The sequence below is a fragment of the Gavia stellata genome, chromosome 3 (assembly GCF_030936135.1).
Source record: "Gavia stellata isolate bGavSte3 chromosome 3, bGavSte3.hap2, whole genome shotgun sequence".
In the NCBI taxonomy this organism is placed as follows: Eukaryota; Metazoa; Chordata; class Aves; order Gaviiformes; family Gaviidae; genus Gavia; species Gavia stellata.
Window position 1 is genome coordinate 47,296,585 of NC_082596.1, and position 17,045 is coordinate 47,313,629.

The 17,045-nt window shown below is 40.4% G+C and overlaps 1 protein-coding gene across 5 annotated transcripts in view; it reads right to left on the minus strand.

The window, feature by feature from the left end:
- DTNA (dystrobrevin alpha) overlaps positions 1–17,045 on the minus strand; it is a 149,881-nt gene that overhangs the window by 81,340 nt on the left and 51,496 nt on the right. For all 5 annotated transcript variants that reach the window (XM_059836103.1, XM_059836102.1, XM_059836105.1 and 2 more), the window contains one exon: positions 12,619–12,699. In XM_059836103.1, the coding sequence (XP_059692086.1) occupies positions 12,619–12,699 (81 nt within the window). The remainder of the gene's footprint in view (positions 1–12,618; positions 12,700–17,045) is intronic.

A 17,045-nucleotide genomic window follows, 5' to 3' on the forward strand; every position in this document is an offset into this window, starting at 1 on the left:
ACAATGGTATTCATAGATTATGCATCTCTCTTATTCTTGCTATCCCACCATAATAGTATTTTAATGAAAAAGGCTTTATCTGAGGCATTGTGCGATCAGGCCTCAATCTGACCAAATAGTTCCTTCAAATGGGTTTTGCAAGAGTCAGCTTTAAATTAGCCAAAGAATTCATGGTGACGTGGGGTAACAAAACTTGGTCAGTGAATACGTATGACACACCACAGCTTTCTCATTTCTCTTAAAATAACAATTGGCCTTATATCTGAGTTCATTTTTCCATTAGTATAATTACAGCATTTCAAATTTTTAATGAAATATAGCTCTTCTGTACTACATTACAGGAAACCATATATTAGGAAAAAGCTTTTGCACTCCCAAAAGGTGGCAAAAAATATCTCCAAGGCTGGGTGATACTGTATCTGGAGTTGATTTTCCAAGTTTTCTCTGTCACAGATCTGGTGACAGTATCTGAATTAAGGAGACTTTCAACAGAGGTTTCCAGGGAAAAGAAAAAGCCATGTCCCAGCCCTCCTATTTAGGAGATTAAACTAGAAGTTCAGAAATGACTGAACATACGAGAAGAAAACCAGAATTTTAGAGCCTGGCACAACTCAGATGGTGTGTAACAACCCAAGACAAACCAGCTTTTAGAACACAGCTGGGACATGGTGCCAAGCCTCCTGGTAGCCGCCGTCCTGACCACAGGATGGCACTACTGGGTATATTTCAGTAAATGCAGCACACATTTCCTATAACATTTTAACTCTTCACTGCCACAACGTCAAGCGAGCTAACACAAATCGAAGGCTGTGCACCCCCACCGCTCTCTCCAGGAAACAGCCCTGTCTATGTATGTGGTTGAATAAAGACTATGTGCTTGGAGATTTGGCGGTGTGGATGTCCTATACAGGCAATCGCATGTGACAGGCAAATGGTAACAAAGGCAGGAGGTGGAAAGGGCAGGATGTCTTCATGTTGAATGTCCTTATTACAGTGATAAAATCTTCTCCAGAAATATGTTTCTTCAAATGCCAAGTCTGACTAATACTACTTCTTTCTCTCTTAATAACGTCACTTTTTTTCCTTTCGTACAACTGCTGCCAGCTCCCTCTATCCCCCCCAAAAACTCCCCATGCCACAAGACAACTACCTCTTACTTTGGCACTGTTACTAGCAAAAAGCAAGTTGAATATAAATGTTAACAAATGGAGTTATTTATATTTTGCATTAATTTTGAAGTAGTATGTGTTGCCAGCTCAAAGGATATTGGGTATTATCTCCAATCTCATATTAACTGCTGTTTTCTTTAAAAAATAGCTTGTGTTGACAAGAGAATACGCGATTTAATAGTTCTTTATAACAATTTCTTCCCTCATGGCTATAGAAGAAAGGTTGAGATTACAGTTTCAACCTTTAAGGTTCAGTCATATCACAAAGGTCAATGAAAAAGAATGAGCACCTATTATACATTTAAAACTGCTCGAAGACAAAAACCCTCCCTGGCCCATCTCCTGTTTTTCAGAGTTTGACCTGTGGTTATTTTTTTTTTTCTGTAATTTTTTTAATCGTTTAGGGTTGGCAAGACTGTAAACAGCATCACAAGGGACAGAATGTTGCTGAAACAGGACTTGTGTATTTTCTTGAATATAAAAGATGTAGTATTTTACACATACGAATATTCTTCAGCTGATCCTTATTCTATTAATTTAAATAATTTCTTATGTAATGCGGACTGAATTTGGCCCATACCGTTTTCATCTATTAAAAATAATTAGAGAAATACTTAAGCTGAACTTAATGCTTGGGTAAACTGCCTGATACCAGAATTGCATTTGTCACCCCCAGAACAGAAGAGACACACTAAAGAGTGATGGCATATGCTTCTCTCTTCTGAAGATTTTGGGTCAATCCAGAGGGTTTCTGGGACAAAATCCCAGTATCAACCTCAGCTGTTGAGAGTGAGAGCATTGCTATGAAATAGGACATCCATGTGACCCACAGGACTTTGGTGAAAAAGCATCTTATGCCCGAAGTCAGAAGGACAGTTCAGACTCTAATCTTATTTAGCCTTTTGCTGAGATTGGTAATGGAGGTGCTAGGTGCTAATTACTGCCATAGGTTCAAGCTTTCGTAGGTATTTAAAGACCTATTACATTGAAAACAACAGGATTTATTTGCCCAAAATCTTTTGGGATCTGAGCTATAATCAGCTTTGAGATAGGGAGAGATGGATCCTGGTATCTGGAAGATCCATTTTTTTGGTATCAAATTCATTTGAGTAGACAATACCTCATTCAGACAAACTGCAGAGAATATTTGACTAAACTCTGGCTTTGTGTTCACACAGTCTTTCCACATTTGCCCTCCTGCCATTACTCATATTCAAAGCAATGTCTTCTGCAACAGCCACACCGTGCTCCAGTTCCCTGGCTGATTTGCTCAGTAACCAGAACACCAGTACCAGGAGGCAACTGCTGTGGCTCCCATTACAGCAATTTGCAATATCACACACTAAAACTTCACATCTCTTAAGGAAACAGGTATGAGGAATAGGCCAAGAAAAGGAGAAAAGCTCCAGTTGACACAAACATAGCTCGACAATCAGCAACAATGAGAAAGGAAACAAGACTGCCGAATGTGAAATGACAGATAAATAGGATTTAGGTGAAGTCCCACACATCTATGCTTCCTCCTCTGTGTGACAGAAGCTCTTTAATGATGTTGTCAGGGCCCCTAGATGGAGTAAGAGTCTCGATGTACATGGCCACTTATCTGCCACCCTTTATTTTACACATGCAGTCTTTAAAAGATATCCTGCAAATCCAAGACAAAATAAGAGTTTCAAGGCAAATTATAGATGAAAGAAATGTGGAAAATTAAACTTGGGGAAGATCAGCACCTTTACAAGAGATGCAGTATGATACTAGTGTCAGCTTCATTTATCAGAAATTGAGTTCAACCTCCTCAAACAATATACACTGAGAGACTGATTCATTCCTTCCTTTGTGCCATAGTAACGTCAGTGAGCTAGCTCAACAGAGTTACTTTCAATTTACTTTCTGTCAGGAAAGGAGACAGCCATCTATCCATCCACATGGATCAAAGAAAAGGCTGAGCATACACAGAACTTCTGGAATCAGCCCACACTTTGCACCGTAAAGGGCCAAAGACTGCTTGCAAATACCCTGCTAGAAATCCATTGCGGCCAACAACAATATCACAGATATAATTCAGTTTGAATTCAGCCTAGAAATGTCTTAATTCAGCACAAGAACTGCCTCTGTAAAGCCACTGTATATCACAAACATTAACATCAGGAAGCTGAACATTCATTGTGTAGAGTCCCAGAACTGTATTAATAACAACGCACACTGAGGACATTATATTGTGTGGTCTCTTCACACTTATAAAAGCAGGAAATTATTTTTATGGCCAACATCTTCTGTTCTCACAATTTGTCCGAGCATACCAGATAGATGGTGCATGAAATCTTCCACCAAGACTTACATAAAATAATCCTAGGTGCAGCTGGCGGGTAAAAATATGAGATAACAGTTAAGCTAAAGCTTCTCTTTGGATATTCTGGGTGTTATGCAGTTGATTTATATTGTTAGAGGTACACAGACTGACTTTTGAAGTAACTCTGAAAACAAATTAACATGGGAAAAAACACTCTCTGGGAATTACAGAAGGAGAGAATTATACTAAAAATTATGTCAGGCCCCACACTCGGACTGTCCTTCTGTGGACTATTTCCTGTCTTCACTCTGAAGAAGCCCGTAATTGCTGAGAACATGGACAGCCTGCGTCCTTGCTGGCTCCGTAGCAGTTTTATTTGTAGAAGTTACTGGAGACAGATACTGAAAGGGAACAAGGAAAGGCTGGAGGCAGCTCGGACCATCTATGGGAGGCTGCAGTGCAGATCACTCTTTAGGCAGGAAGATGGTGCAGACTGTGCAGTTAAGGTGGAGGAAAGCTGCGTAGTGCCCACTCATTCTCCAGAGCTGAGTGACAGCATCAAAACCAGGAAAAGGCAAAAATCCCAACTCAGCAGATGCTATGGAGAAGGACACTTTGAATGCAATGCTACAGCACACAGATACGGCAAAGTGCTGCAGCTTATCTTCTTAGGAAAACAATTTTCTGCAAGGACATCAAAACAGTCCTTTACTCTCTACAGAAAGCACATATGGACTGAGCTCCTGTATAACTCCTCAAGACTTACTGTTTTGAGTCCAGAATGGAGGCAGGGCTGGTTCAAGACGATGGACTGAAGCTCCCGAGGAACAAAGAACCATGATCACCAAACTCAATGATATCTGCTCCAAGGAAGACTTCTTACCTTTTTTTCCCTTTTTCACATAAATACGTTGTCATACAGCAAAAACCAAAGAGAATGACCAACATGCGACAGGCATTAAGTCACATTGCTTAATGCACTCTGGCACATTATGGAGGTGCTCCCCTGACACCAGGGCAGGCCCAGCAAAATACCCAAACGGGACAGACCAGAACAGCCCAGGGGAAGGGAACAAAGGCTCAAGTGTAAGAGACGGTTTGCCTGAGGAAAGGTGCTTGAAGCCAAGAGGATAACAGGAAAAGAGAGAGCTGCCACGAGAATGGGGGTTGCAGAGAAGTCAGAGAGAAAGCAAATGCCACAGCTAATGACGTGAAGCTGAAGAAGGGACAGGGAAATTATGAAGGAGGAGACTTAAAAACACAGTTACAGTTTGAGGCGAAAAAACAAGAGGGTGAAAGAAGAAAAAGCTCTCATGTGAAGAAGCAGCATCCCTCAGAAGATAGGGTGATCCTGTTATCACCAAGGTATCAGTTTGTTTGCATGAGACTGCATGTCTGCACACATTTTGCAATTTTTAGACTGTCTAGAAGAGTACTAAGCTAATAATAATTTATTTTCTTTTGTTTGAAGTGTTCATTAGGAGGACTGATGTGAAATAAGATACACAAACTTCCTGGTTTTGGGTAACTAATCAAAAGCCTGCCAGACCAAAGGTGACTGACGCCTATTGCCAGTAGCAGATGTTCAGAGACATCAGTGGGGAACTGAACAGACTGTCCAACCTTACACCTGCATCAGAAAAGCCATCAGAAATAGCACAGTGAATGGCAGTTATAGCAGAGTTCAGGAAGTCAGTAAGAAGAGATTTTCAGCTATGATCCAATTACAAAAGCTGTCTGCATCAAGGCAGGGCTGAGCCACCTGTGTAGCAAAGGGCAGCGTGTAGGTATACTTGGGACGTGGCCTAGTCTACGTGCCTGTCAACTTCTGACTCAAGGGAAGCCAATTCAGTAATTTTCCTCTGTAAAGGGTAACATAATATTAGCTGACAAACTTCTGCAACTCATTTTTTAACAGGAGCCACTTGGAATCATGGGTATGTTTGAAAAATCAATCTCTAACCAAATGAAAATTGAGAGTTTAAGATATACAGCCTTGTTTGGCTCACTCTTTTTGACATTAAAATGAATTCCAAATGTCCACTGATAGTTCTTGTATCAATCTTGTATGAGACAGACTTGCAGTGGTATCCTTTAAGAGTAAATACTCAGAGACATCTTGAGATACCACAACCCCTTTACGTAATAACAGTCTACTTCGTGCTAACATGAAAGAAAAGGCTGAATAGTAGTCCCTCAATGAACATGCCAAATATACAGGTTATATGTCAGCTCTCTAACAGCCACTATGATCTGTCAAGCATATCAATAAACTTTTACAGTTAAAAGGAAAAGAAAAGAAAACCTGAACCCATTTTCAGGATATTGTGCTGTGAGTGAACACTTACAGACTGAAATCCTTATGAAGGATTTGTCTGCAGGGAATATGCTAAATCAAGCCCTTTTGAACTTTTGATTAAATAATTGATGCATAATGCAGAATGTATAATATATGCATCCTTTCCCCATAGTTGCCTGGAAACCCATATGGAACGGTACTAGCAGCTCCAGGAGCGTTTAGTCTCTAAGTCGCTGGTAAAGACAAAGGAACAAAAAAGTTTTTAAAATCATTAACTGTACAAATATTGCAGGATACCAGAATTAGTAACTTACACAATGGTATCATGACTTTTGTAATACAGAGTGCTTTTTCTTTTTTTAAAGCTGTATCTCTTAGAGCCATGTAAATAATGTCATTCATTATAAGTGAACTTAAGAGTCAGCTTCCGTTAAAATAGAAAACAAAGAACATAACTAGTATTTCCAGCTTCTATCTTTATGTAATAATAATAATCAGATCATAGAATATCCAAGATGGTCAACAGAGAAGAATAAAAATAAAAACTCAAAATGGTGGTGTTTTTTTCCACATTATAGGATTTTTAAGCAAATCTCATAGAGGACTGATCACTGAGGGTTTAGATGAATATGAGAATGCCACGATCACAAATTCAGGAGCCAGATTGTTTCAAATTGCAGCCAAGCAGACCTTTTGCACTTCTGGAGTAGGCAACATTGCTTGTCATTCAGTTTGATTGCTCTGTGACCCAGCCTGAATCTATCTTGTGCTTTATTGCTTCCAAGATGGAATGAAAAACATTATAAAAACCAACAATGAGAACAGAGCACTAACCATGGAAACAACCTTGGAAACAACAAATTAAGTTATTTAATCTAAACAATTCTGTAATCATGATAATTTGGTGGCTCTGTTTCTGATGGTCATCCTGAGAAAAAAAGAATGAGGGGCAAGCACAAAATTGCACAGGCTATACAGTCCTTGAGAAGTAAAAGGCAGGACATTGAGAATGAATGCCTCCTGCCACAGCAGGGATCTTCACGGGATTCTTGCACACCGAGGATACCACCATCAAGCATTTCTCGTGCACTCTGTTTCACTTTAGCGAAAGTAAATATTCGCTGAGTCAAGAAAAGAATGGCTTTATACTATGGTGGCAAGAGGTCTCATTTAAGAAAAGAGAAGCAGTTGTCAGTTCCTAAATCAATTAACATATAAAGATGAAAGATTTGGTAGTCAAGCATCAACAGGACAGACTGGAACACTTCTGAATATCCTCCAGCTTTGCATTTAGGGAACTTCATGCAGAAGAGAAAGTTGAACCTGGATCTCCTGTTGACTTCCTCAGCCACTGGATAACACAAAGGTCACAGCACCATTTCCAGTGTGGAATCAAGACTTTCATATCCTTTCCTTTTACTACAAGTACCAGATACTGTGACTTTTCATTTTGTGGTGAATGGCATGTTGAATGGGATGGGACAAAACAATATTTTAAGTGTCAGTCCAGTATAGGGAAAAAAAAAAACAACCAAACCCAAACCCTAGTAATTTTATTTAGGTTTAATCAAATAATTTTTGAAAAGTGCTTGCCATCCTGACAGGGGCCAGTACTTCATACAGGCTGATCTCATCGTTTGATACCCAAATTGTCAATTTCTAGGACAAAATGAGTTTCAGCAGCTTGCTGTAATGTTACAGGAGGTGTAAGAGTACAGACAGAAAAAAGCTTTAAGAAAAGCATCTAAAAATAGTGTGTTTACAATAACTGTCATTCATTCTCAGTGGGAAATTATTATATTTCAGGAGGGTAAGAAATTATTCTAACTTAAAACAAATGTAAAAAGGCAGATCAGATCAGGGAGGCACCCAAAAGCATGTATGGAAATTAAGCTGACATGCCTACATGCCTCAGCTGTGACTAGGTAAGCCCGGAGGAGGTAGGAAGAAGAGCAGGGTGGAGGTGGAGGAGACTGCCTTGGACATTCACAAGGTCTCCATCACAGTCATGGCAGCTGTGTTCCCTATGTGGAAACAGCTGTACTACAACTTGGATAAGACAAAGCAATGCAAAAAACCCCCATACAACTCACTCATGCAGAAGAATATTGAAGGGAGAAACAAAGACAATGAAACCCTAAGGTGCTGGGATTAAACTGCCAGAGGAACAAGCTCCCTTTTTGTCTGTATTAATTAAGCCCCATATTACTATCACTAGCATGGCTTTAGATTCAAGCTTTCAACTGCCAATGATTTATTCCGATCTAGGGAAATCAGCAAAATCTGCTTTTTGCAGCCAGAGTCGTAGAATAATCTCACAACACATTCAGGAAAAAGTTCATCAAGGACAGCCGTAGTTTTCCAGCTGTACTGTTCTGCATTAGTGAGTGATGTTTAATTGTATAATTGCTTTGATTGCGATACGTTGTTATGTTCTACTCCTGCTGCCACCATAGCCCAGAGGGAATTTGCATGCGAACATGCTATTTCATCTTGTTTTTCTGTATAAACAATTGGGTTTTAATAAATTCACCGAAAGCCAAATATTAAAATAAACCAACTGCACAATGATCACTGGGGATAACTACAAATTGTGCTTTTTGGTGGTTCCTGAATAGTGGTGAATGTTGAGAGATAAGTGCAACTGCTGTCGTTGGTCCTTTATGCCTTGTTTTAGGAAAGCCTATTACGCTTCTGTGTCTGAATGCTATGGATAAACAGCTGTAAATCAACCTTGTCAAGATGGCATTTTCCTGGCAGTAAGGGGAGCTGAGCACAAGTCTGTACAGTGAGAATGTATATTGGGTGCTCCCAAACCTGTTCCAGTGCACTGGAGGCAAAGTGAAGGACAATACCCTAATGTTTGACTTCGTCAGAGCAACATTGGTTCATAGGGTTTTCAAGTTCTGTGACTATTGCAGACCTCACGGTGCTCACCTGCAGTTTTTCCATCTCCCTCCTTGATTCTTGCAATGTGCACTATTTAGGGCCCCCTTTAAAGCACATTTAGAAAATTTAGATGATGAAGAAGTCAGCTACTCGCATTTTGTACATTTTGTACAGTACAGGCCGGAATAAACATGTAGCATGTTTGATCAGGTTTCTGCACCTGCTTCCTATCTGCTTTTATTTTTAATTTATTATTATTAACCTCAAATGATTAGGGTGCTGCTATTTCCAAGACTATATCCAACACCATGATCCCGTTGAGCAGCCACAGTCAGCTCATGCATTCCTGCTTTACTTTCTGATATCTGAAGATGATGTAACCACCAGCAGTGTTTTCTCTGGGGTCCGTCTATCCAAGACTCTTGGCATTCATTTGGAATTATTCATGCCCAAATCTCAAGATCTTCTCAAGACTTCTTTCGTATTTCTTTGATTTTTTTCTTTTTTTACAGAAAAGTTATCTACATCTTGTGTTAGTATTAATGACTAAGATAAGACTATTGCTATTGCAACAGGTCTATTGCTACAGGAGTTCTGCAAAGTAATAATAAGCAAGTAGGCTGCAATCATTTCTTTCTATACCCTCCATATCCTCAAAGCTACCTACATTACCTACAGAGTTTCTCTTTTCATTAATTCCAATTTTAGAAATTGTCAGCAGAAATGGAGAAGCATAAAATGGGTTTATATTCATGGTGCACTAACAAAGCTTCCCAGCCTTTAGGATTCCAGCATGTAGAACTTTGTGGGTCTCTTGCTTTGGGGACTTTTGTCACATATTGCACCCCACGTTTGGGCACTTTGCAGGTTCAGAGGTGTGCCAACAATACTTTGTAAATGTTATTGTTATTTATTTGTAGCAATAACATAGGCAAAGAGGAATGTTTAAATTTGAAGGAATTCTTCTTTGAAAGATAACATTACAGCTTTTTCAAATTTATCTACTTATCATTTTCTGAGGTCTTATAAAGAATTTCTTGCTTTCCTGAAGAATGAAGCTGGACTGGATGCAATTCTATCCTGTTTGACAAATAATTGCAATGACTGATACTGATTTTTCTCACTCTGCTGATTTTATTTAAACTGCCTGTTGGTTTAAATGCTCAGAGAAATTTTTATAAAAGAAATACTTTTCACGTGCATAGTAGCTTTCCTAAAGTTTTGTAGAATTATCAGAAAGACATATATTTGCAATTTTGAAGACTCTTTGCTAAATATCTTTGAAGTAGTCTTCCTCTTCTGTAGTTTAACTATCTTAATGAGAAATGCTGCAAGAGAGAATGGCTCTTAGAGTATGAAGGCACCTTTGCCCATTCCACACTGCCTACTTCACCAGTAAAACCCAGCCGGCTGCTGAAGGTTTCAGCAAAACACCCTTTTGTACTGAGAGAAGAATTCACAAAGGGAGGCCAGAAGATGAACCTGTGTCTGTGTCTGCATAAAAGGCAGCAGAAACAAACAGTGCACTGTTTGTGATAAGCGTAGCTGCCTGTTAAATGATATCCCATGACTGTCTATGCTAATGGGCACCTTCGGGTAAAAAAGATGGTGTTAATAAAACCTCTGCTCTGCTTTTCTTGGAACAGCTACGTCTGGCACTCAAAGGAGCTCTCTGCTTCCGTCTTCATATACCTTCAGCCTGCAGCCAGGAGCAGCTCCCTGCAATTTATTAAATTAGATCTTTAGAAGAACCCCTTAAATACACTCTTTCCAAGCAGTTTTCTCCTAGTAAGGCTGGGCTGGTGTGCCAGGGCAGAGCAGGAGAGCACAGCTGAAAGACGGCAAGGATGGCTTGAGTGACAGGAGGTGTCTGTCACTGTGCACCAGGAGTGGAGCAGAACTGCCTCTGAGCTTTTTCTTCTTATATTCTCCCCTAAATGAAACAACTGAGATGCAGCAGAAAGGTTTTTTACCCATGTCCCCTTTTTTTTTCCTCCTGAACTATTGGGTGGTGCATAATGGCAATTTCTGTAGGGGAAAAAAAAAAAAAAAAAGAGTAGCTGACATGAGCTGGAGGTCTGATATTAACCATTTCGCAGCGGTGCTTGGTTCAGTGGCTCTGTTTAGAAGCTCTGCCTCGGACAGCCATTGCTTGAAATCACATCAGGTGAATGACTGACTTCTTTTCCCACTAGTAAGAGAAAGCCATCTGGGAGAGCAGCAGTCTACCAGAAACAACCAGAAAAACACTGTACTCAATAGTGAAAAGAGACACACAATTCAGCCCATTCCAGAGCAACAAGCATTATCCCTTAAGTTGCACAGAACCTAATTCTTAGGATGACGTTTTTGTTTAAGTAAGTCCCCCCTTTTTTTTTTGCTTCAGAAGAGGTTGATACAGTATAACTCTTGATATAATATCAGCAAATCACTTCTAGGTTACCAATGACAACCAGAAGGCAAGCACTGTCCATGAGTGACTTCGCACAAGCTGGCAAACCGAAGGGCATGTGCATTGCTTCTCTATGAAGCGAAGCAAAAGTCCCACAAAAGCAGATCACAGCTGATAAATAAGAGGAACAAAGTTAAGATTAACAACCAATATTTTTAGCCAGCCAGCTACTCCCAACAATGAGGCTATTTAGTTTTTTTTCATTTGCTTGGTATACAGTTATCAAAGCAAACAACTTTGCTATCACTGTCAACTTAATTAAAATAAACAACTGAACTCAACATAATCGTGTCTTTCAACACATTTCCTTCTGAATGGGAGAAGCCAGCTGCTGGGCAGGTACTAAACCCCTCCTGGGTTTTGTGTCTGGCAGCCTGCTTATAATGTGATACTAATCCTTCAATTCATACTTCACATATTAAAACCATGAGAAATGTGCTGCAGAAGTGATTGAAAGACTGCCTCCATAGCTAATAACCCAAGAAATACTCTCCAAAGCCTTTTCCGCCACAACTTGGCCTCTCCAGTATGTTTGGACAGCATAAGCTAAACATTTCTGTAACGCAGATACATGTAGCCTCAAAACCAGGAACTCTCTCCTGGGCGGTTCATCCCTATCTGCAGTGATCACTTCTTAACGTCCTCACCACTGTGCGTAGCACAAGCGTAACCACGCTGTCATTCTAGTTTAGATATGAAGACTAAAAAACTTGCTTTCTCTGCATTAGTCCTCTCCCTACTGCTACTGCTGGCAAGAGTTCCCCTAGTTAGGATTTTTTTTTTAACTTAGTGTGGAAAGGTCTGGTAAAACACATAAACCAAACCCCACCCTTCTAAGTATTTTGGATGGAGAAGAAAGGATACAATCCATTACAGATTTTATAACTATTTCCCTTTTAAAGTTCACAGCTTTTCTCATGACTGTGCTAACAGAAACTGCATCTGTAAAGGAAGAAAGACTGAATCTCAAAAGAAACGTTAAAAAAGTCACTAATCAAGTGGGAAACATCTCAAGAATGAAGCCTCGATGGAGGAGGACAGACATGCAGAGATTACAAGCAGGTTCACCCTCTTAGAAGAGATGTCTCTAGCTGGCCTCCTGGAACAAAGGGCACTGATTGACATTGCACTTATTTTGCTGCACCCCAAACAGATGAGGACTGGAACCACCGTTTGTTCTCCATGGAGTTGCTATAAAAGCATTTCAATTGCAGGATCTTGCTGGAACCCCCAAATGTTATTTTTCAAGAAAACTGGAGAATGTAGTTAACGTACTTACTAAATAAAGCTGTGGCCTGCATCACGACCCATCCTTCTATGACTGAATCACTGGCATGTTTGAGACAAGTTCCTTATATAAACAGGTTAATATTGAAAAATCTGCCCAGGCACTCTGATTAGTGTCCTTCGCAATGCCGGATCAAACAGTCCCAGTTTGTGACTGATGTGAAGGACAGACTGAGGAGTGCAGTGGGAAGCTAGTAACAATGGTATATGAAAGAAGCGCTGACATACTTACAGTTGCATTTCTTCTGAACAAATCTAAGCTTGCATGCTGTTCGGTAGGTGGACAAACGAATGCGATCCAGATCTTGAGCCCCTAGTGGAAGAGAATAACAGTGACATTTGTATGGAATATGACCTGTGCGTGTCTTTGCTAGCAGGGAAGCCAGAGAACAAAGCGGACACATGAGCTGACTCTGTTTAATAATTTTCAAGGCTCTCTCCTTTGCAGGCAGAGTAGAGAGGGGTGAGGAGAAAGACAGGGAATGGCAGGAGCTACAGTGTTAGAAGACTTTTATAAAGCAAGGCAATGAATAGTCAGCCCGCTGTGTCTGTCACTTTGAAGAACAATCTGGTCAAGCTGCAGGCTAAAAGACACGCTGGCCAGGCTCCAACAGCAGGGAAAACCTCCATCTAATTTTAATATTTAACAACAAAGTTCGTAACAAGTATCTTTGGCTGACATGCCAGATCAGAACAAGGTATTGCCAGCAAACCAAATTAGAAACAATATCATGCCGTAATGAAAAGACTGATAGCAGGCTGCAGAAAGGGGCAAAAATAACGCAAAGGCTGTGAGGCCCTTCTCTGTTTTGCAGAGGTATGTTCTTTGCAACGGAGGCCTCATAGGGTCAGCTCTCTGCTTCACACATAGCTTGGCCCTGGCTGCTCCAACGTAAATATCTGGCAACATTTCCAAAGCAGCTGTCCAGGAGATGGGTATAAACTGACTGGTAGCTACTTCACATACAAGTGCAGCAGAGAGGGACCAGGATGGAGGCAGAACCTGGCAGAGTGTACCTGCTGCTGTGTACCACTCATAACACTTCCCAGAAACCTCAGAAAGTAGATGAGGAGACTATGATTTAAACCTTTCTCCTTCTCGGCTACCATGTCTTCCATAAAGAAGTGTTGCCTCATAGCTACAATATGGCCTATGAAATACACGGCCATTTTATTAATTTTACCACACATTTCACAGAAATACATTCAATTAAATTTTGGCATATTTGCTTTTTCACTGTAGTTGGCCTTGTAACAGGAGTAAAACCTGTCCTATTCAACTGAGCAAGGTACCAAGTTACAAAAACCAGAGTTGCTTAAGAAATTGTCTGCATGAAACACAGCCAAACAAGGTACAATCAGGCCGTAAGAGAAGTGGAGCGGAATATGGCCCTATTCTGCTTTTACACATGCTTCCTAAACGCTTTCTAAACGCCAGACATTATTAGACTGGCCGCTCAGCTGCACTGTCGTACATACAGCCATGTCGGCATTGTTCACCCACACTTTCTTAAACAATGTGCCATCCTTTGGACCCAAATATTTCAAATGTGCTCTGACCCACGAGATGAAAATGAGAATGATACTCTCCCCTCTCCCCAGACTCTGCTCTTTTCCTGACCGGATTCTCCCACACCATCTTCCCAGGGCTCCCAGCTACTTCCTTTTGCCAGTTGGCTGTCTTAACACCATCTGTTCCTGGGAGAAGCTGCCCTTAATTATTTAGTATCAGGTCTGGAAAGTTTTTTGGTTTTTTTCATCATATATTTTCTTGTTAAATTACACAGGTTTTTCTCTTCTCCATTAGTATCTCACTGACAACTTTTGGAAAACTTCTTACTGGTAAAGGGGAGGATAATGCTTGTAACATTAAGTCTTCCCTTTTTTAGTAGGACCGATGAGTAAAATGAATTTAACTTTTTCCCTCTTAACTTCAGTGAAAGCTACTAATAAAAGATTCCAGTCCTCCTTTATAAAACTTCAGCCTTTTAACAAGATGTAAAGATTCAAAGCAAAGTGAGACTCTGGCTCACTGAGCTTCCTAAGTTGCAGTATTAATCCTACATAAACAACTTTGTAGGCAATAATGTTGCTTTTTTTCTTTACTATTTACACACACAGTGGATGGTTTTATTTTGATATTATTTTGGGAGTAGGTGTTTTTGCTGATAAATCCCTGGAACAGACAATTTTATCATGATTCAGATTTTGCCGCAGTCAGAGATCTATTTGTCAAATAACTTTTTGTAGAAAAGTTACTTCACTTGCATGGAGAATCCTAAAAACAAGTGGAAAGATGTGTGGGACTGAGCACAGCAAATGAGACTGTGAATTTGTAACTTGCCTACAGGATTGCCAGTGGCCTCTCCTTCCTTTTGCCCGCTGGCAGCGTTTCACTCTGTTTTCTTTGAATATGCTTATCTCATGCAACACTGTTTGCAGTTTGCAAAAATAATAAAGGGATACGTTGCAAGCTTTGGCTGAGGTTCTTTTGCTGGATAATATGTGCTAGCAACACAACAGTGATGTACATTTTGAACTCTCTTCATCAATCTGGATATACCTGAGCATGTCAGGTAAGACTAAGGGTAGCCTAGTGATTTGACGTCCAGTGGTGGATTTTGAGATATAAGACACAATTTAAGCTTTAACCACAGGACTCTACAGACGATTATATTGATTATGATACTAACTCTAACTAACTAAGTTTGTAATTTGGAACTAGAAAGATGTCTCTTCTGAAGGAAAGGAAACAAAAAAGTCAAACTAAACTTCTTTAAATACAGGGAAAATCACATAGTGGTCCAAATCTAAAGTGAGAGTCAAATCCATCTATTCCTTGTTAAAAACAAATTTCCTACTTAAAAAGGCAGGAAAAGTCAGATTTTTATATTTTTTTTGCTATCTTGCATAGTCTGGACCATGACCCACTTTCTAAAAGTATTGTGGGGTTTTAGTCACAGAATTGCAGATATGACTGCAAGAACCTAAAACACTGGCAAAGTCCTCTGTAGTATGAATTTTCTTCCTCTAACATTGGCAGGTTGTGGAATGCAACTTTCTACCAGAAGCTTATGTTTGTTATAATGTTAAGAAGCTTTGCATGGCCTGCAGTACGTAGGGTGTGTGGAGCACATGGTTTTTGTTAAACATGGATTGTGTGGGCTTGCACAAAGACTTAATATTTTCCCCTCTTTTTACTTCACTGGAACCCCGGTCTCTGCGTCCATGTGTGGTAGGAGGAGGAAGGGAGACAGGCAAATAGAAAAGGGAAGCACATGTGAGATAAACTAGACTCCAGTAAATATGTCAAAATACTAAAAAGTGAAAGAAAAAATAGTAGACAATAACTATCTGTGTACAGTATGGGAAAATAGTCCCTCCTCCACCTCCAACTACTGACTGTAAACTTTCCCAACGCCTCCTTAACTCCTTCAAAACAACCCAAGAGCAAAACAGCCTTCAAAACTGTGGGAACAAACCATAAATCCTCACAGCGAAGTCTTAAGCAATTATCTGCCATTTTAGGAATATTTCAAACTAAATTAAGTTAATGGAAGTTGTGCTATTGACTTTAGCTGATACAAGCTCAAGTCCTCTCTATAATTCTAATTGAAAGTATAGGATGTGCTGATAATGGACAAGTCATCCTTTTTTCTTGATTTTCTTTTTTTGCTTCTGGCCAAAGAACAATCCGTCCCTCCACTGGTCCAAGATACTGTACACAAGGGACAAGAGAAATACCCATTTGAGCTACAACAGCAAGCCTTGTGTGATACCGAAATAATTACAGGGCACAACAGAGCACTGGACACAGTGGAATGGGCCAAGTCTGTTCTCAGTAGGCCATCTGAGTGAGAAGTCCTTAATTTGGAGAGCTCAGGAGCGCAGATGTAGGGCATTCAGTCACCCCTGGGCTCGCCCCTGGAGAACAGTCCCAAGCACATTTAATTCACCAGCACAGACCTGGCCTTTCAGCGTGCACAGCTGCTCAAGTCACAGTAATGCCCATCTTAGTCTCCCCCAGAAGATGGGGGAGATGTTCTGTCATTTTTTACTATGTTGCAGGGTACAAATCATAGGAAGCTTAGTAATTACAGACAGAATTTAGGTAAATCTAGTAACAGGGTGACAGCCTCAAACTTCATATGTAATAGAATTTCCTTGAGAAATGGTGGATTGTTTGTAAGAGAAATAAGAGATGGCTGTCAAGAGAACTGCAGGAACACTGTTAACATAGTGCATCCTTGACACACTATTCTGCAGGGAACACAAAGCTTCGCTAGAAACTATAAAAAATGTGCTGAAGTGGGCTATGTAGTACATGAGTCCCTGTACTCTGTCTGGCTGGGATGGAGTTAATTTTCTTTATAGCAGCCTGCATGGTGCTGTGTTTTAGATTTGTGGCTAAAAAAGTGTTGATAACACACCAATGTTTCAGCTGTTGCTGAACAGTGCTTGCACAGCACCCAGGCCTTTTTGTTTCCTACTCTGTCCCCTCCCCAGAGTCGGCTGGGGGTAGGCAAGAGGTTGGGAGGGGACACAGCCAGGACACATGACCCCACCTGGCCAAGAGGAGAGTCCATACCATATGTTGTCATGCTCAGCAATAAAACTGGGGTAGGGAAAGAAAGGGGTGGGGAGTTTTGTTTTCCAAGG